This window comes from Mytilus edulis, chromosome 12 (genome assembly GCF_963676685.1).
Source record: "Mytilus edulis chromosome 12, xbMytEdul2.2, whole genome shotgun sequence".
NCBI classification, from domain to species: Eukaryota; Metazoa; Mollusca; class Bivalvia; order Mytilida; family Mytilidae; genus Mytilus; species Mytilus edulis.
Genome location: NC_092355.1, coordinates 50,452,269 through 50,470,479, shown reverse-complemented (window position 1 = coordinate 50,470,479; position 18,211 = coordinate 50,452,269). Strand labels below are relative to the sequence as shown.

The following is an 18,211-nucleotide window of genomic DNA, read 5'->3' as shown; positions in this document are numbered from 1 at the left end:
CCATTTTTATGTTTAAAGTAATAATAATTGCACAAAAATGTATAAATTCATGTTCTACCCTACATTTGGCCTCACACTGTATGGTCATATCACTTCTTGTCTTCTACACAAAGACCAATGAAAACCAGATGGCACTTTACATTTCTTTCACAGTCTAATTGATGATAAAGAATTAATGTATGTAATTTGTGTACATTTTTTCCATGACTTTCCATCTCAAAAATATTCTAAGTTAAGATTCTATAACTTTTCCATGTTAAAAATATTCTAAGTCAAGATTCCATCCTCTTTTCCATCTCAAAAATATTCTAAGTCCACTTTCCATCCTCTTTTCCATCTACAAAGTTTTATTAGTCTACTTTCCATCCCATTTTCCATCCAAAAAGTATTTTTCCATGGAATTCCATGGAAAGTTTTCCATCTTATCATGGAAAATGATGAAATAAGTAACACATATAAGTTTTCCATCTGAGATGGATTATTTTTCCATGAAATTCCATGGAAATTCATGGAAAAAAACGCAATTTCCATCATTTTCCATCATTTTATCATGGAAAAAGTTGAACTGCATGGAAAATCTAGGGATGGGCTATAAAAAAAATAGCTAAAATGTTATTAAAATTAGCCTATTTTCAAAATTTTTGAAAATCATGCTTTTGATATCACTGTAATGTTGTCATACTCATAGTCAAATTGTGTCACCAAGGCTTGGCTAATATTTACATTTTCTGACCTTAAATAAAGGGATGGTATCATGCAATGTTAATTGACCCCTGCAAGACTCGTTGTGGAAGATATCAAAATACTGGGCATGCGGCCATCCTTCTGGTCTTGTAAGGGCTCTGATGTGTACAATTCTTTTCAGATTTTTATTAAACTTGTATCAGAGCATTGTTTTGGACTAGTTCAAAAATCGTGTCTTTCAACTATTTTTAAAAGAGTTATGTCCCTGGGAAATATTAATTATATGGAAAATAGCATTGTAAGAGATCTCTGTACAATTCTTGCCAGAGTTTTAGCAAACTTATATTAAAGGTTTGTATTAGCAATGCCTCTGACATGTTAGAAAATTGGTACAAATCAACTATTTTTAATAGAGTTATGCCCCTTGTAAATATTAATTATATTGAACATTGAGTTTTAGCTTACATTTCTTTAAGGTATTCCTAAAAAAATTTAAAGAACCAAAAAAATATTTTTTATTTTAGTTACTGCCCTTGGACAGATGAAATATGTTCAATGCGGGGGACATTGGAACTCTGCTCTTTTATTTTTGTTGAATTTACAGGCCGAAATAAGCCTACAAAATATAATTTTTGCTTTTTTTTCTGCAGGATCATACATGTACACTGGTGACTTAGATGGATTATATCATGACAGAGAAATGACTTCTCCAACCTTTCAGATCGATAAGCCAATGTGTGTTGAATTCTTCTATGTTTTTATCAGAACTCATGAATATTCATCAACATTTTTGACTATTCACCAGAATACTACATACAAGAACAATGAAGTGTTTTCATTGGTGGAATATCGGACCAATGTAAGCAACCAATGGCAGAGAGGGATATTCCCAGTAGATGTTGGCATAATAAGTTTGAGATTTACTGCTGGAGGTCATAGATCAGTGGTAGCTATTGATGATGTATTGTTGAAAGACAGGATTTTTTGTTCTGGTGAGTATCTTCCACTCAATACACTTCCCTTTTTAATTTCTGGGTCAACTGAACGCAAGTTCTGACACATGTATATTGATGGAGGTTTTTGATAATATTTGCTTCTAACATTTTCGACTTTTTATTGATATTTTGTTACCTCCTGGGTCTTATGGTAGTGTGATGGTCTCCTTTGTGTTGAGTTTGTTGGCTCAATATTTGGCCTGGATTTACAACAGCAAAACTGTAATTTTGGTAATTGCTGCTTCTCTGAAAAGCAATATTTGAAGAAAAGTCAGCAAGAACTGGTTGGCTCAGAGCTAAAATAATAAATGCCTTCCTGCAGACTGTTATCTTGTAGCAAGCACCTTGACATTTCAGGAAGATAACTCTTTTAAAAAATTGCTCAGGGCTGCAGATTTAAATACTAAGCAGGGTATATTCATATCACATTGATATGTGATTGTCCTGTATACATTCATAAATTTGTTTTTACATATTTTCTATGTTTATCTGTTACATCCAGTACTGTAAATTCAGAAATTATTGCGAGGTTTTTATTAATGCAAATAATGCGACTGGGTGAGTAAGGCAATAATAAGAACTCGCATTCTGATAACTGAAATATAGACCTACACTTTTTTCGAAATCGCAATAATAAAACTCACATTTTTGTCCATTCTTGAAAAAATGCAATAATAAATGCACGCAATAATTTCTGAATTTACAGTAACTTGTCATTAATTGGAATGTTCTGGGAAACTTTCAATTTAAGGTGGTATGGGAGTCTAAAATAAAAATGATAGAATTTGTTCATACTTTGCCAAAACGTTGTATCTATTGATACATGTAGAAAAATATAATAAAAATGATAGGTCACTGCGCATTTTCTCAAGCTACAGGACGGGACAAAATGACACATTGTGTATGGATTATACAGGAAAAAACACCATTTTGTGATTAGAAACTAAACAAAATGATAGAATTGTGAAATACTTCAGGAAAAGATAGCTTTCAGACACTGCTTTGAGAATATCAAAAGAAAATATAGGGTCACCGTACGTTTTTTCCGGCTAGAATACAAAATAGGAAAATTCCATACAGAATCCTTCAGAAAATGCACTTTTTTAGAGTTACCTCCCCTTAAAATGCCAATTTAAAAAAAAATTAAAAACAACCAAAAATAATTAACATTTGCAAAAATATCAATATTTAGAAGTTATATTCTTATAAATTGGTACTTTTAAATGAAAATGTACATTAAACATCCACTGGGGTAAAGCTGATGACCGTAACTGCATTCACGGTCATCCCAAGATGTCGGATGAAAAATTAGGTCAGTTTCTGTATTGTCTGTTAAAGTGTTTCTATATCATTTTCTTTACAAATCATACATTGAAACGATGTAAATTTATAAAAGAATCACTCGAAAATCACTAATTACTTCCGAGAAATGTGCATGAAACGGGAAAATCGATTTGAAAAAATCGTTAAGATGACCGTAAATCATAATCAAAATATTTTCAAGATGACCGTAACATAAAACAAGGATGACCGTGATTGGTAAAAAGATGACCGTAACTTGTAAAGGATGACCGTAAATTGCATTTTTCTCGTAAACAATGAAATATTTATTAATATCGAAGTTAAAATTTTAACACAAATTGACAGTGATACGACGAAAATTTGAAGAAACATGAATGTGTCCCTAGTACACGGATGCCTCATCTACACTATCATTTTCTATGTTAAGTGGACTATGAAAATGGGATAAAACTGTAATTTGGCATTAGAATTAAAAAGATCATACCATAGGGGAAAATGTGTACTAAGTTTCAATTTTATTTAACTTGAAGCTGGCCGGACAAACGGACAAACAAACAGACGAACGGACGAACGTACGCACAGACCAGAAAAACATAATGCCAATAAATGGAGCATTAAAAACATTAATAATACATACGAATATTTGGTAATCGAGCCCATGTGTATGGTTCCAGAGGAAGCAGATTAAAATCTTAATTTGTCTTGATATATGCAGGCGGAAACACTTTTAAAATAGAACAAAAGAATCGAAGCTCTGTGTTTATCGAGAAAGCGATAAATGTTAACTGTAATGTTTGATATAGTAACAAAATTTTAAAAAGTTAATAGAAACAAATAAAACGACAATTTTCTTATTTTAAAAACACCATTTGCATAAGTTTTCAATGTATCTATTACATAGTAATGCAAAACAATAAGATATCAAGTCGACGACATGGTTCTTATCGGGACCTTTTATAGCTGACTATGCAGTATGGAGTTTGCTCATTGTTGAAGGCCTTACGGTTACCTATAGTTGTTAATGTTTGTGTCATTTTGGTCTTTTCTGGATAGTTGTCTCATTGGCAATAATACCACATCTTCTTTTTTATATATAGTATCTATAAGTTGGATGTAGAAAATGCATAACCTCCGATTTTTTTTTATCACGGACGGAGAACATATCAATCTTTTAGTTCAGAAATTTTCGTGTCTGTCCTTCCATTATGTGAATCAAGAAAAAATTCCCCAAAACAGGTAACGATTGTATCGAAACGAGAAAATCGAGTGCACCTTTTTATGTTAGGGCATGTTTGGGGTGTATATTTTGTCTTTAAAACGTACAAAGCAAGAGTATTTTATATAGCATCTCGCTTCAGATTCTATCATTATTATATATCAAAGCTTCAGGTTGACTTTATAACGTAAAAAAATGACAGTACGAAAAGATGAAATATATGGGTCAATGTGAGATACCTATCTAAAGAATCACAAAAACAGAGTAGGTGTGTTCGAATAGCTATTTTTTCTAAAAGTACTTGACGACAGTCTTTTAATTTGGATGATGAAAATGGATATCTTCGAAAAAATATGATTTTCTTGTGTGTGATAACTAGGGTTTATAATCTTCAACTACTGAAAATGTTTAGTCTGCCCTTCCACGAAATATTTAATTAGAATTTTTTTAAATGCTTAAGAATTTTCAAAAATTCCATCTGACATCCGAACAGACAATATTTTTAAGTTGAATCAATGCAGACAAGATAATTAACTAATGCTCATTAGCTAGTAGATACATTTGTCTTTTAAAATATAACTGACATATACGATCGATCGTAATGGTGCTATGTGGATAAATTTATCAGTTTTCAAGAGCAAAATTGGCAGAGCGTCATCCCTACAATGGCTTCCATTTCTACGATTGTGAGCATGAACTGGCGTAATGGGGAGATAATTTTGAAGAAGTAGAATCCTGACTGTATGAATAACATTTCTGTATATATACAAATTGACAACGTTCCGCCTTGTGATACGCTTTTCGTACAATACTATTTTAAGAATCTACTTTGCTGGAGCTCACCTTCACTAGTTTATTCGAATGATATTTTCAAAATGTTTCTGTTATTTTATTTGCATGACAAAATGAAAGACGATATAATATCAATTGGTGTACATGCAAATTTTTGGCATTTTTTAAAATGTGTATTTGTTATATGTCTTTTAAAGGAATCCCAGAAACAAAAAAAATCTTTTGTCGAGCAGTTGAAGGCTGTGCACCGCATTTTTTTCATTATGCTTGTAAGGTGTCATTTTATCGCGCTTTTGTATCATTTTTTCCCTTCCTGTTCATTTGAATGTCTTTTGTCAAATTCATTTTAAAAATTAAACCCTCTACTGTAAAAAGATACATATGGTAATCTTTGCATTTGAAGCACGTCTTATTTTCTTCTACCTATAGGATAAAACTCTCATATTTATATGTGTATACCAACACGATTAATCATTTGATGTAGAAAGATAGTTATATAAATACGGATATTTCTTAGAATTGAGGGTCATCCTTTAAAAGTTACGGTCATCATTTACAAATTACGGTCATCTTAAAAGCAGTTACGGTCAGCCTTGTTATGAATCTCTGATTCTGTTACGGTCATCTCGATTGTGATTTACGGTCATCTTGGCGATTTTTTCAAATCGAATTTCCCGTTTCATGCACATTTCTCGGAAGTAATTAGTGATTTCCGACTGATTCTTTTATAAATTTACATCGTTTCAATGTATGATTTGTAAAGAAAATGATATAGAAACACTTTAACAGACAATACAGAAATTGACCTAATTTTTCATCCGACATCTTGGGATGACCGTGAATGCAGTTACGGTCATCAGCTTTACCCCAGTGAACATCTGCATTCCTGCATCAAATTTTGCTAACTTGATGGAAAATCTGGACCTTTGATTCTCTGTTTTTTACAATCCAAGATGGAGGAAGACACCCATACCACCTTAATACTGCAAATAGGCCTGAATGTGATATATGAACATTAAAATATTAATATTAATAGCGTAACTATACAACTTTATTATTTATAATCTCACATGGAAGATAGAATTTCATAAAAAGAATGGAAAACAGGGAGCAACATTCCGGTACTTTTTCATAGACTGTAAATTCAAAAATTATTGTGAGGTTTTTATTAATGTGAATAATGTGAGTGGGTGCGTATCGCAATAATAAGAACTCGCATTGTGATGTCTGATACACATTATAAATTAAGTATGCAAATTTTCCTGAAATTGCAATAATTGATCTTACATTTTTGTTCATTCTTCAAAAATCGCAATAATAAATGCACGCAATAATTTCTGAATTTACAGTATATTCTCATTGAAGTGCATGCAAAGCAGGATTTGAATGTCTGACCTTTTACACCATATTGACTGTAGTAGGTACTAAAATTTTATCAAGTTGACCTCAAAAGTACCCAAATTGTAATCAGTAACCTAAAAAAATGATTCAATTGATTGGAAAATTCCTCCACAGAAAAGTTGGATGATTGTTTAAGAGTAAATAGATTTGATATTTTAAAAATGCTGAGTATTTGATTAATAACCAGTCATAATTGTTTTTCAGACAATTTTGGTAATAACAGTGTAAGTCCAAGTCTGTTGCCTTCTACAGTAATTCCTGCAACCAATACTCCCTCTGATGGCAGTAAGTATAACAAATGTTTAATTCTAGAAATATTATTTTCATGTGAATCAATTTTTCTGGGATTGAGGAAATAGCATTTTCTTGGATATTCGATGTCGTGATGTGCAAAAGTCTGAAAGCTATAAAAAATGTATGCTCTGTTGAACATTTAGATTTTCAATATTCCCACAAAAACCCTGAAAGTTGGCACCCAACGAATGATATTGAATCCCTATAGCTAGTAAAATTGGCACATATATACAAAGAACAATAAAAACATCATAAAACATGGAACCAATAAAGTGTCATTATTTTCATTTTGGTTTACAAAATAATGAAAATACCTATTATTCTTGAGATTCTGAAACAGTGAATCTCTAAATGAAGTTCATGAGATTTTTGCTTGTTTTTAGGTCAGAATGGATTAGAAGTAAAGACAAAATCATTCTACAACCAAAGTGCTGAGTTACAAAGTAAGCAGATCTTTCTTTGATGTGGTTCTTTTGATATACCGTAATGAATATGAGTAATAAACCCAATTATTACATTGGTTGATTTCCCAGTGAAATAAAAACGGATAATTTCACATGTAGAATAAACTTAGTTAGTTATTTCACTCCTCTGACAGGCCCGTAGCCAGGAATTTCCAATGTTGACTTTAACAGTGCTTATTTGATTTCAAGGGGGGGGGGGGGGGGGGGGGGGGTTTCGCCCAAACCCCCGGAACGCCCCTGGCTACAGGTATGTCTGACGTCATACAACAATAGGAGTTGTCAAGACGTCGATAACGTCGGATCAAAACAAATTGTGAATGAGTAGAAAAAGATATAGTTCCTTACATTGTCTACTTCAATTTCATAAAAAAAAACATTTGCCAATGTAGTAAAAAGAATAACTAACTAAAGAATTCAAATATCGAAAAAAATATTCTACTCATGACCGAACAATACTGATAATTAACTCGTGAATTAAAGTGTTGTTTGGTCACTCGTTTAATGTTTTTCTCTATTTGAATTCTTCGATAAGTTATTCTATAACTCTTTAATTTTCAAAGAAACAGTTTCATTTGCTTGGTGAAAATAACAGTTGAGCATAATTTCTTATTTGAATAGGTCTTATTTTTAAGTAAAAAATAAATGCATAGAACTATTAATTTTCACTCGGTAAATGTTTATGTTCAGAAGAAAACATTGAACAGCCACAATATGAATAGATATAACTACAAAGATTTCCCTGGATAATATTGTAATGCCCTTCTTACAGGAGAAACAGAGTCATGTTTTACAAATTGTCTTGCAACTAGTCAATTTAAATTATCAAACAATGATTGAAGAGGCATTGAATTCAATCTAACTGACAGAAGTGAAAATTATTGATTTAGGTAAATTTACACCTGCATTCCACCTGGGCAATTTTTGCCTTTTAAAAACCAATTTTTGTCATCATTTTTTAAAGTGACCTTTATCTGTATACTCCTCAATGTAAAAAATCTTTAATAATTCGTAAGAAAATAATGTAGAAATTACTAGTAATAAAAACTTAGTTTATGCTTCTACATTGAATGGAAATTGAAAATATGTTTTATTATTGAGGTTATTTGTGTTGTTGAGTTAATGTCTCATTAATATGAACTTAAAAGTAAAATAATGAAAATACTGAACTCCGAGGAAAATTTAAAACAGAAAGTCCCTAATAAAATTCCAAAATCAAAAGCCAAAACACACCAAAAGAATGGATAACAACTGTCATATTCCTGACTTGGTACAGCCACTTTCTTTTATGTAGAAAATTTTGGATTACACCTAAGCATCTCCTTTAAATCGAATCTTCCATTTTAATATTGTAGTACCTCCTGGATCACCAGTTATAAATCGACCACAAACTATCATACTAGGGAGTATTGTAAGGATGTCATGTCAGTCAACAGGGGGTCATCCATCACCAACAGTTAAATGGTTTAAAGATAATACAGAAATAACTCATGGCATTACTTCTACAACTACAAGTAGAACAGTTACAACAACTTGGACATTTATCGCAAGCCTGAATGTACATTTAGAGGCTTATGAATGCCAGGCAGAAAATGGTGTACTACAAAATCCTCTGAGCAGTACTGTATTCATCGAGGTTTATTGTAAGAAAAAATAACAATCATAGAAGAAACAAGCTCATATATATATTAATAACACTTTTTTCTTTCAGGTGGTTGATTTGTAGCAAAGTGTTTTGCTGCTAAAATCAAAATGTTGAAAATTGATTCAGTTGGTTCCCTGAAGATAACCTGATCAGTTCCCATTTTAGAACTTGAAAGTTTTTAAAACAATCCTTTTAAGAAATGACCATTTGTCAGAAAATTTGTTGCACATGAAAGCATACTGCGGTGCATGCAACCTTTTGGTGTTTCAGAGTGGCATATCTCCCATATTGCAGCACGGTTAAGGGAGTAGATTATGTGTGACAAAATTTATATTAAAATTAATCACAAAAGGATAACATTTAATGGTCCACTCATGGATTTGATTACTGGTAGTGAGCCATGCTCGGAGCTTTTTAGGTAGGCTCTTCTCAGCAGTTTATGTGACAATAATTATCATGATCCATTAAGATGTCAATCAAATCTACACCACTTCTATATTAATAAGGAAAGTAAAGCATTATAGAGGAAGCTCAATTAACACCTGTGTAAACATATTGTCTATTCAAATACATTTTGCATTAAATTTTACAAAACTTTAAAACAGATTAGAAATTCTTCAACAGTACTTTGTAATGCTTGGAAAGAAATCTCAAGTCTCCGTAAAGAATAAATCTATGGTCCCTTAAACATGGTATCAAAATTCAAGAGGCTCTGACTTGTACTTGCTGCATGCAACTTTTAAAACAATTTGTTCTGGCAAAAACTTTTTAACTAATTTTGACACTAGCAATTATGTTCTCGTAAGTTTTACATTGATTTACAGTATTATATCCTAATTTGAAATATTTGGTTGTTGGTTTCTACAATAGTCAGTAATTACAGCATACACATGGTACTGTCTAATTTACTAGTTCAGTTTAGTATGTATATAAAAGTGTTTGAAGAATTCACAAACAAGTGTCTTTTATAGTTTACCCAGTGTTTCCAACATTGCAAGGACCAGCCACATTGGCACCAGGAGAATCTGGTACCTGGACCTGTGTTTCAGCCAATGGTTACCCAGTATATGAAATGACCATGAGAAATGAAAATACTAACACATCATTTGTTGATCAATTTTCAACAGACACTAAATACAATTCATCAAGAAAATCCTATACTGTTACTGGTACCCTAAACTGGAAGCCAATACAAGCTAACAATGGACATAGCATTTGTTGTAATGTAACAAATATAGACGCTTATATAGCTCAAACAATTTGCCTTCGTTTAACCATTAGTTGTAAGTATTTGGTAAAATATTTTATGCTGAAAACATGTTAACTTATTTGGGCGGGATAATTTGTATTACACTGACAATAAAATTTTCACAGAACTTTATTCATGCATTATAGTTGTCAATTTTTCAAATCTCCATAGGTGGAGATCAAGATCTCTTCAAAGAAATTTAAGCATTGGAAATTTGCTGTTGAACCTCTTATACATTGTTTTCTATGATATTATCATTAGTATACTCTTCACTGGAGTCATGATTACTCTTAAATGGCATTTTGTTTATCCTCTTTTTTGGGCAAATACTTTTTTTGGGCTTTATTATAAAGAGAAACTGTAAAAAATAATTGATCAGTAAACTATATCAACAAAAAAGAGATTTAAGCCGTTACTTAATTTACTAGTTTATAATTTTGGAGAGAGTTAATTGTAGAAGATGCACATTGACCTGTGTGACAACACAAGCTCTAAAAGTGTTCTCTATGAATTGATAAATGAAGGTTCTTACACAGCTTAAGAATAAAAGCATGGCTGATTGACAAAATTCAATGATGCAGTACTATCACAAAGATAATAAATAGTAGTTTATACCTATTAGGCCAACTAAAATTAATTAGTAGATTTTCATCCAAATTTTTGAAAAAAATGGGGCGGGTGGGAGGATTTTATTTTTTAAATTTTATTTTATATGAAACCTTCTTGTCACGTGTTATTCATATATGCAAGTGTAATAAATGTAATAAGCTTATATCATGTAAATACATGTACATGCATGATACATAAGGTATCGTGTATAAGACAATAACAATCAATTCCAAGAAGTAAACAAAGACTCATAAAACCAAAAGACATTTACATCAACAGTTACAAAAAATAGATAAGAAACAACACGAACTCCACTAAAAACCGGGAGTGAAATCGGGTGCTCCAGAAGGATAAACATTTCCTGCATTGTATACTGCACCCATCATGTTATTTTTTTGTTCAGTTCGGTAATGATGGAAGGTTATTATGTCTGAGGAAGAATATCAGATATGATTTCTGACACACTTTTGTCATATAAAATGGTCAATCAGCTCCTGATGGGGACCATAATATTTCTTGAGTGATTTCTGACACACTTTTGTCATATAAAATGGCCAATCAGCTCATGATGGTGACCATAAAATTTCTTGAGTGATGACCTCAATTTGACTGATTCATAGCCCTGTCTTAGCAACTTTTGAGAAAGCAGTATTCCTTGTTCAACAACACTCAACGTACTTTGAGCTTGCAGTAGAGTAACATATCAATTTAAACACCAATACTCCATATGCTGGTGCGGCTTTTTCAAATTCGTAAATTTATATCTCTGATTGGCAACCACTGTTCTACATGTAATTGCGGTTTTAGAACCTATTTTATAGTAAACAGTAGAAACGTGGAGAAATGCTCTCTTCAGTTGGACTACCTACACCAAATTATTTTGCTATCTAAGCAGTTTTGTTGTCCTAATAAAATGAAGCAAATGCATTGGTATGCGACGCAAGTATGATAAGTACAGAATAAAATGAGAACTCAAACAGTGTTTAAATAATAGGGAAGAGAATAATAAAGATGCAAATATAATTACAATGTAGAACATACAGTTGTTTAATGAATCTATCATGGGTATTGAAACAGAGGATGTTTGCTGTTTGTCTATAAAAAAACGAAAGGCATGGCTAAATCTAAATCTAAGGGCTTAAATTGCAATAAATTAATAAATTAAAAATGCGTGTTTGTCGACTTTCTGAACTCAATATACGGTCACCAATTATCTAACAAGTTCATGCTTGTGTCAATTTCTTTATTCAAGTCATGATTTTTGAACCAATATGTTTCACGATTCTTACGCTTTTGGGTTTCATTCACAGTCCAAATTTCTTGACACAAAATCATTGTATAAATAAAAAAATCCAAGGTGTTTTACTCACAAATGAAACATTTGTGACATACGGCGATTTGCTTTCTTGGACACAGAGTACTACTCGTAACCCGAATATTTCACACCCTTCTCGTAATCAATCTCTAGACTATTCTCGGTAAATGATGTTGTCATAGATCAGCAGAATATATCAACTTCATCATTTAGTAAGAATACTCTTAAGAAATACGAAAACCGAAATTTCCAACAGGAAGTTTGAAATGAAACGAAATTATCGACAGTTAACGGTAACGAAAATGAACTAAATCTGGAAATCGTAATTTTTTTTCTGAAATAAAAAAAATTGGGGCGGGAAGATTTCAGAGGGGCGGGCGGGGATGAAAATCTACTAATTAATTTTAATTGGCCTTACTATCAGAACAGTAGATGTCTCCTTATAACACTAACAAGTCTCATCTCATATACCATACCACATAGAAACAGTAGATGTCTCCTAATAAAACCTAGCAAGTCTCATATACCATACCACAGTGAAATTTACAGTAGAAGTGTCCTTATAGACAATAACTAGTCTCATGTATCATACCACATTTATCTATACTAATATAGATACTAAGAGTAGAAAAGGAAATGTTCTACTTGAATGGTAAACTTATTCTGCCATAATGGATATTTTGATATCATATGTAAACCTTTTTAGCTCACCTGGCCCGAAGGGCCAAGTGAGCTTTTCTCATCACTTGGCGTCCGTCGTCCGTCGTCGTCGTCCGTCGTCCGTCGTCCGTCGTCCGTCGTCGTCGTCCGTCGTCGTTAACTTTTACAAAAATCTTCTCCTCTGAAACTACTGGGCCAAATCAAACCAAACTTGGCCACAATCATCATTGGGGTATCTAGTTTAAAAAAATGTGTGGCGTGACCCGGTCAACCAACCAAGATGGCCGCCACCGCTAAAAATAGAACATAGGGGTAAAATGCAGTTTTTGGCTTATAACTCAAAAACCAAAGCATTTAGAGCAAATCTGACATGGGGTAAAAATGTTTATCAGGTCAAGATCTATCTGCCCTGAAATTTTCAGATGAATCGGTCAATCGGTTGTTGGGTTGCTGCCCCTGAATTGGTAATTTTGAGGAAATTTTGCTGTTTTTAGCTCACCTGGCCCGAAGGGCCAAGTGAGCTATTCCCATCACTTTGCGTCCGGCGTCCGGCGTCGTCGTCCGTCGTCGTCCGTCGTCCGTCGTCGTCCGTCGTCCGTCGTCGTAAACTTTTACAAAAATCTTCTCCTCTGAAACTACTGGGCCAAATCAAACCAAACTTGGCCACAATCATCATTGGGGTATCTAGTTTAAAAAATGTGTGGCGTGACCCGGTCAACCAACCAAGATGGCCGCCAAGGCTAAAAATAGAACATAGGGGTAAAATGCAGTTTTTGGCTTATAACTCAAAAACCAAAGCATTTAGAGCAAATCTGACATGGGGTAAAAATGTTTATCAGGTCAAGATCTATCTGCCCTGAAATTTTCAGATGAATCGGTCAATCGGTTGTTGGGTTGCTGCCCCTGAATTGGTAATTTTGAGGAAATTTTGCTGTTTTTGGTTATTATCTTGAATATTATTATAGATAGAGATAAACTGTAAACAGCAATAATGTTCAGCAAAGTAAGATCTACAAATAAGTCAACATGACCAAAATGGTCAGTTGACCCGTTTAGGAGTTATTGCCCTTTATAGTCAATTTTTAACCATTTTTCGTAAATTAAAGTAATCTTTTACAAAAATCTTCTCCTCTGAAACTACTGGGCCAAATTAATCCAAACTTGGCCACAATCATCTTTGGGGTATCTAGTTTAAAAAATGTGTGGCATGACCTGGTCAACCAACCAAGATGGCCACCACCGCTAAAAATAGAACATAGGGGTAAAATGCAGTTTTTGGTTTATAACTCAAAAACCAAAGCATTTTGAGGAAATCTGACATGGAATAAAAATGTTTATCAGGTCAAGATCTATCTGCCCGGAAATTTTCAGATGAATCGGTCAATCGGTTGTTGGGTTGCTGCCCCTGAGTTGGTAATTTTGAGGAAATTTTGCTGTTTTTGGTTATTATCTTGAATATTATTATAGATAGAGATAAATTGTAAACAGCAATAATGTTCAGCAAAGTAAGATCTACAAATAAGTCAACATGACCAAAATGGTCAGTTGACCCCTTAAGGAGTTATTGCCCTTTACAGTCAATTTTTAACAATTTTCATTAATTTGGTAAATTTATGTAAATTTTTACCAAATATAGTTCTCTGTTACTAATGGGCAAAGTTCATTATAGATATAATTGTAAGAAGCAAAATCGTTCAGTAAAGAAAGAACTTCAAACACATCACCATCACCAAAATACAATTTTGTCATGAATCCATTTGTGTCCTTTGTTTAATATGCACATAGACCAAGGTGAGCGACACAGGCTCTTTAGAGCCTCTAGTTGGTTATTATCTTGAATATTATTATAGATAGAGATAAACTGTAAACAGCAATAATGTTCAGCAAAGTAAGATCTACAAATAAGTCAACATGACCATAATGGTCAGTTGACCTGTTTAGGAGTTATTGCCCTTTATAGTCAATTTTTAACCATTTTTCGTTAATTAAAGTAATCTTTTACAAAAATCTTCTCCTCTGAAACTACTGGGCCAAATTAATCCAAACTTGGCCACAATCATCTTTGGGGTATTTAGTTTAAAAAATGTGTGGCGTGACCTGGTCAACCAACCAAGATGGCCGCCACCGCTAAAAATAGAACATAGGGGTAAAATGCAGTTTTTGGCTTATAACTCAAAAACCAAAGCATTTTGAGGAAATCTGTCACGGGATAAAAATGTTTATCAGGTCAAGATCTATCTGCCCTGAAATTTTTAGATGAATCGGTCAATCGGTTGTTGGGTTGCTGCCCCTGAATTGGTAATTTTGAGGAAATTTTGCTGTTTTTGGTTATTATCTTGAATATTATTATAGATAGAGATAAATTGTAAACAGCAATAATGTTCAGCAAAGTAAGATCTACAAATAAGTCAACATGACCAAAATGGTCAGTTGACCCCTTTAGGAGTTATTGCCCTTTATAGTCAATCTTTAACCATTTTTCATAAATCTAAGTAATCTTTTACAAAATCTCCACTGAAACTACTAGGCCACATTCATCTTTGGGGTATCTAGTTTGAAAAATGTGTCCGATGACCTGGCCATTCAACCAAGATGGCCGCCACGTCTATAAATAGAACACAGGGGTAAAATGCAGTTTTTGCCTTATAACTATGAAACCAAAGCATCTAGAGCAAATCTGACAAGAAGTTAAATTGTTAATCAAGTCAATATCTATCTGCCCTGAATTTTTCAGATGAATTGGACAACTGGTTGTTGGGTTGCTGCCCTCCAATTGGTAATTTTTAAAGAAATTTTGCCGTTTTTGGTTATCTTGAATACTATTATAGATAGCGATAAACTGTAAACAGCAATAATGTTCAGCAAAGTAAGATCTACAAATAAGTCAATATGACCTAAATGGTCAATTGACCCCTTAAGGAGTTATTGCCCTTTATAGTCAATTTTTAACAATTTTCATTAATTTGGTAAATTTATGTAAATTTTTACCAAATATAGTTCTCTGTTACTAATGGGCAAAGTTCATTATAGATATAATTGTAAGAAGCAAAATCGTTCAGTAAAGTAAGAACTTCAAACACATCACCATCACCAAAATACAATTTTGTCATGAATCCATTTGTGTCCTTTGTTTAATATGCACATAGACCAAGGTGAGCGACACAGGCTCTTTAGAGCCTCTAGTTAATAATTATTCTAATTTTATTAACAAACTAATATACTAAGATACAATTGTATACACAGTATACTAGTATCATATTCACAAACAATTCTAAAACTATTACATTGAATATGTATGAAAATAATAATAAATTTATCATTTGGCTTTCTAGGGGCTACTCATTAAAACTTACAATAATACTAATTAAAATAACCAAATCAAAAAACACTACCTATTAACATAATTTTAATTTTTTTAACAAATAAATTATGCAATTTTAAGAACCTACAGTAGAGCCCTGAAAGGCGAAAAATTTATTTTAGAACCTGACTGGTAGAACCCAGACTGGTATAAATTTTGAAAAATGAGAATTCCTGCAATAGATCCCAATAGGTACTATTAGAACCTGTCTGGTAGAACCAAGACTGGTATAAATTTTGAAAAATGAGAATTCCTGCGGTAGATCCCAATAGGCACTATTAGAACCTGTCTGGTAGAACCAAGACTGGTATAAATTTTGAAAAATGAGAATTCCTGCGGTAGATCCCAATAGGCACTATTAGAACCTGTCTGGTAGAACCAAGACTGGTATAAATTTTGAAAAAAGAGAATTCCTGCGGTAGATCCCAACAGGTACAAAAACTAACTTAATTATTTATAAGATTAATTAATGAATTGGGGGATAATAATTTCCGTGAAATTAAGTTGGCCAAATTAAACAAAATGTAGTTCTTAAAATATTTAACTCCTTTGATTCAGAACAAACATGTATTATAAATTATGAACAACACATCCTGCTTTATGTGCTTTGCAAACAGTTTTTGTGTCAGTTCTAATGTAACGTATTATAGCAATTAGATGTCATTTTTGTATTCAATTAAATTACTAAATCATTTAAAGTACAATTAATTAATGTACTATTCTTCATTTTTCACAAGGAGCAAACAAACAGTTTGGAACACCCCCCCCCCCCCCCCTCCAAATGAGGGGTTGTCCCTAAGACAAGGGGTAAAAAAATTTTTTAAATTTTTTTAGATTTAGGACCCAGGCAAATACAAAATGTGGAGGGTTCAAAAAAGTTTGTGAGTGCTCAACTCTCCCCTAAGTGGTGTTACAACATGACATGATAACAATCTATAAAATGTTTGTAATGTTTTAATTTAATAATAGCAAAAGCAATGTTGGTATGCCTATGGATAAAAACAAAATTCAAAAATTTATTACAGTTTTAAATTGATTACCTGTTGAATAAGATTATTCTAAGGATTAATAACTTTACATGTATCATATCTAAATTTACATACCTGCCAACTGTCACTATTTGCTGGGGATTTCCCCCATGGAGGCTCCCAAATCGAAATTTTGAAAGAGCAATTTTGTCCACAATTTTTAACAAAACAATTAATTTTACAATGATTTGAGGCTTATAAAAGTATGAAGAAGCCAAAAAACAACATTAAAATGTATTTGAAGGACCCCTTGAAGATTTTTTAGGACTATGACAGCCATCTTGCACGCAAAACCCCCATGGGCATTTTGAAAAGTTGGCAGGTATGAATTTACAGGCTGCCAGGGTTTTGAATACTAATGGTGTAACACCACAAATTCGGGCACGTCCAGAAAGCACATACCAGAAAGTAGTACATATTTAACACAAAATAGTTCTACGCATGAGTGTAACTTTCTTAATATGTAGAATATTTAGGTATTTTTGGTATCAAATGAAAGCTGAATGAATGGTGATCATTGTAGAACACTTTTTTTACCTATAATTTTGAATATTAAAAAAACTGCACCAAATTTTAAAAAGAGGTTACATTTTGCCTGATTGTCAGATCTGAAGTACCTGTTTTGGTACATTCGAAGTTCAGGGAACATGCAGTTCTTTCTTATATGCCATTAAAGGTATGTTGATTTTTTCAGTACAAGACACCATAAAGTGTAGCTTTGACATACAATGATTGTCACTTTATTTGAACATAAAACAAAAGAGCTGTGTCTGCTTGAAATTGAGGAATTTTAACATAGAAAGCAAATGGGCCATGAATTAGTCTTGTACTTTTTAATAGATTTATCAAAATACTGGGTGTGTTTTTGATATTTTCAGACTGTCTAACAGATAAATTTTTGTTATACTAATTAAATCATTTGTCTTAATGCCTAATGTTTGGACCTATTTACAGATAACACAACGTCACCCAGCACACCATCCATTTCCACCACATATTCTCTGTATAACACAACTGCCGTCAGTACTACTACAGTCTCCCCAATATATGGTAAGTCTTTTATGGTATAAGAATTACCTCCCTTTTTCAATTCTGTATGAGGAAGATGCTTACATGCAGTTGTCTCAATTTCTGATGCAATGTTTTTACTTTTAACTTGGACTCTATTAGAAAAAAAATCGAACACAACTGTTTGCATG

General features: G+C 32.7%; 1 protein-coding gene across 1 annotated transcript in view; it reads left to right on the top strand.

Moving 5' to 3' along the window:
* LOC139497673 (MAM and LDL-receptor class A domain-containing protein 2-like) overlaps positions 1–18,211 on the top strand; it is a 174,450-nt gene that overhangs the window by 96,915 nt on the left and 59,324 nt on the right. Inside the window, exons 37-42 of the mRNA XM_071285906.1 lie at positions 1,335–1,676; positions 6,595–6,675; positions 7,068–7,127; positions 8,501–8,788; positions 9,762–10,073; positions 17,967–18,062. Coding sequence (XP_071142007.1) covers positions 1,335–1,676; positions 6,595–6,675; positions 7,068–7,127; positions 8,501–8,788; positions 9,762–10,073; positions 17,967–18,062 — 1,179 coding nt within the window. The remainder of the gene's footprint in view (positions 1–1,334; positions 1,677–6,594; positions 6,676–7,067; positions 7,128–8,500; positions 8,789–9,761; positions 10,074–17,966; positions 18,063–18,211) is intronic.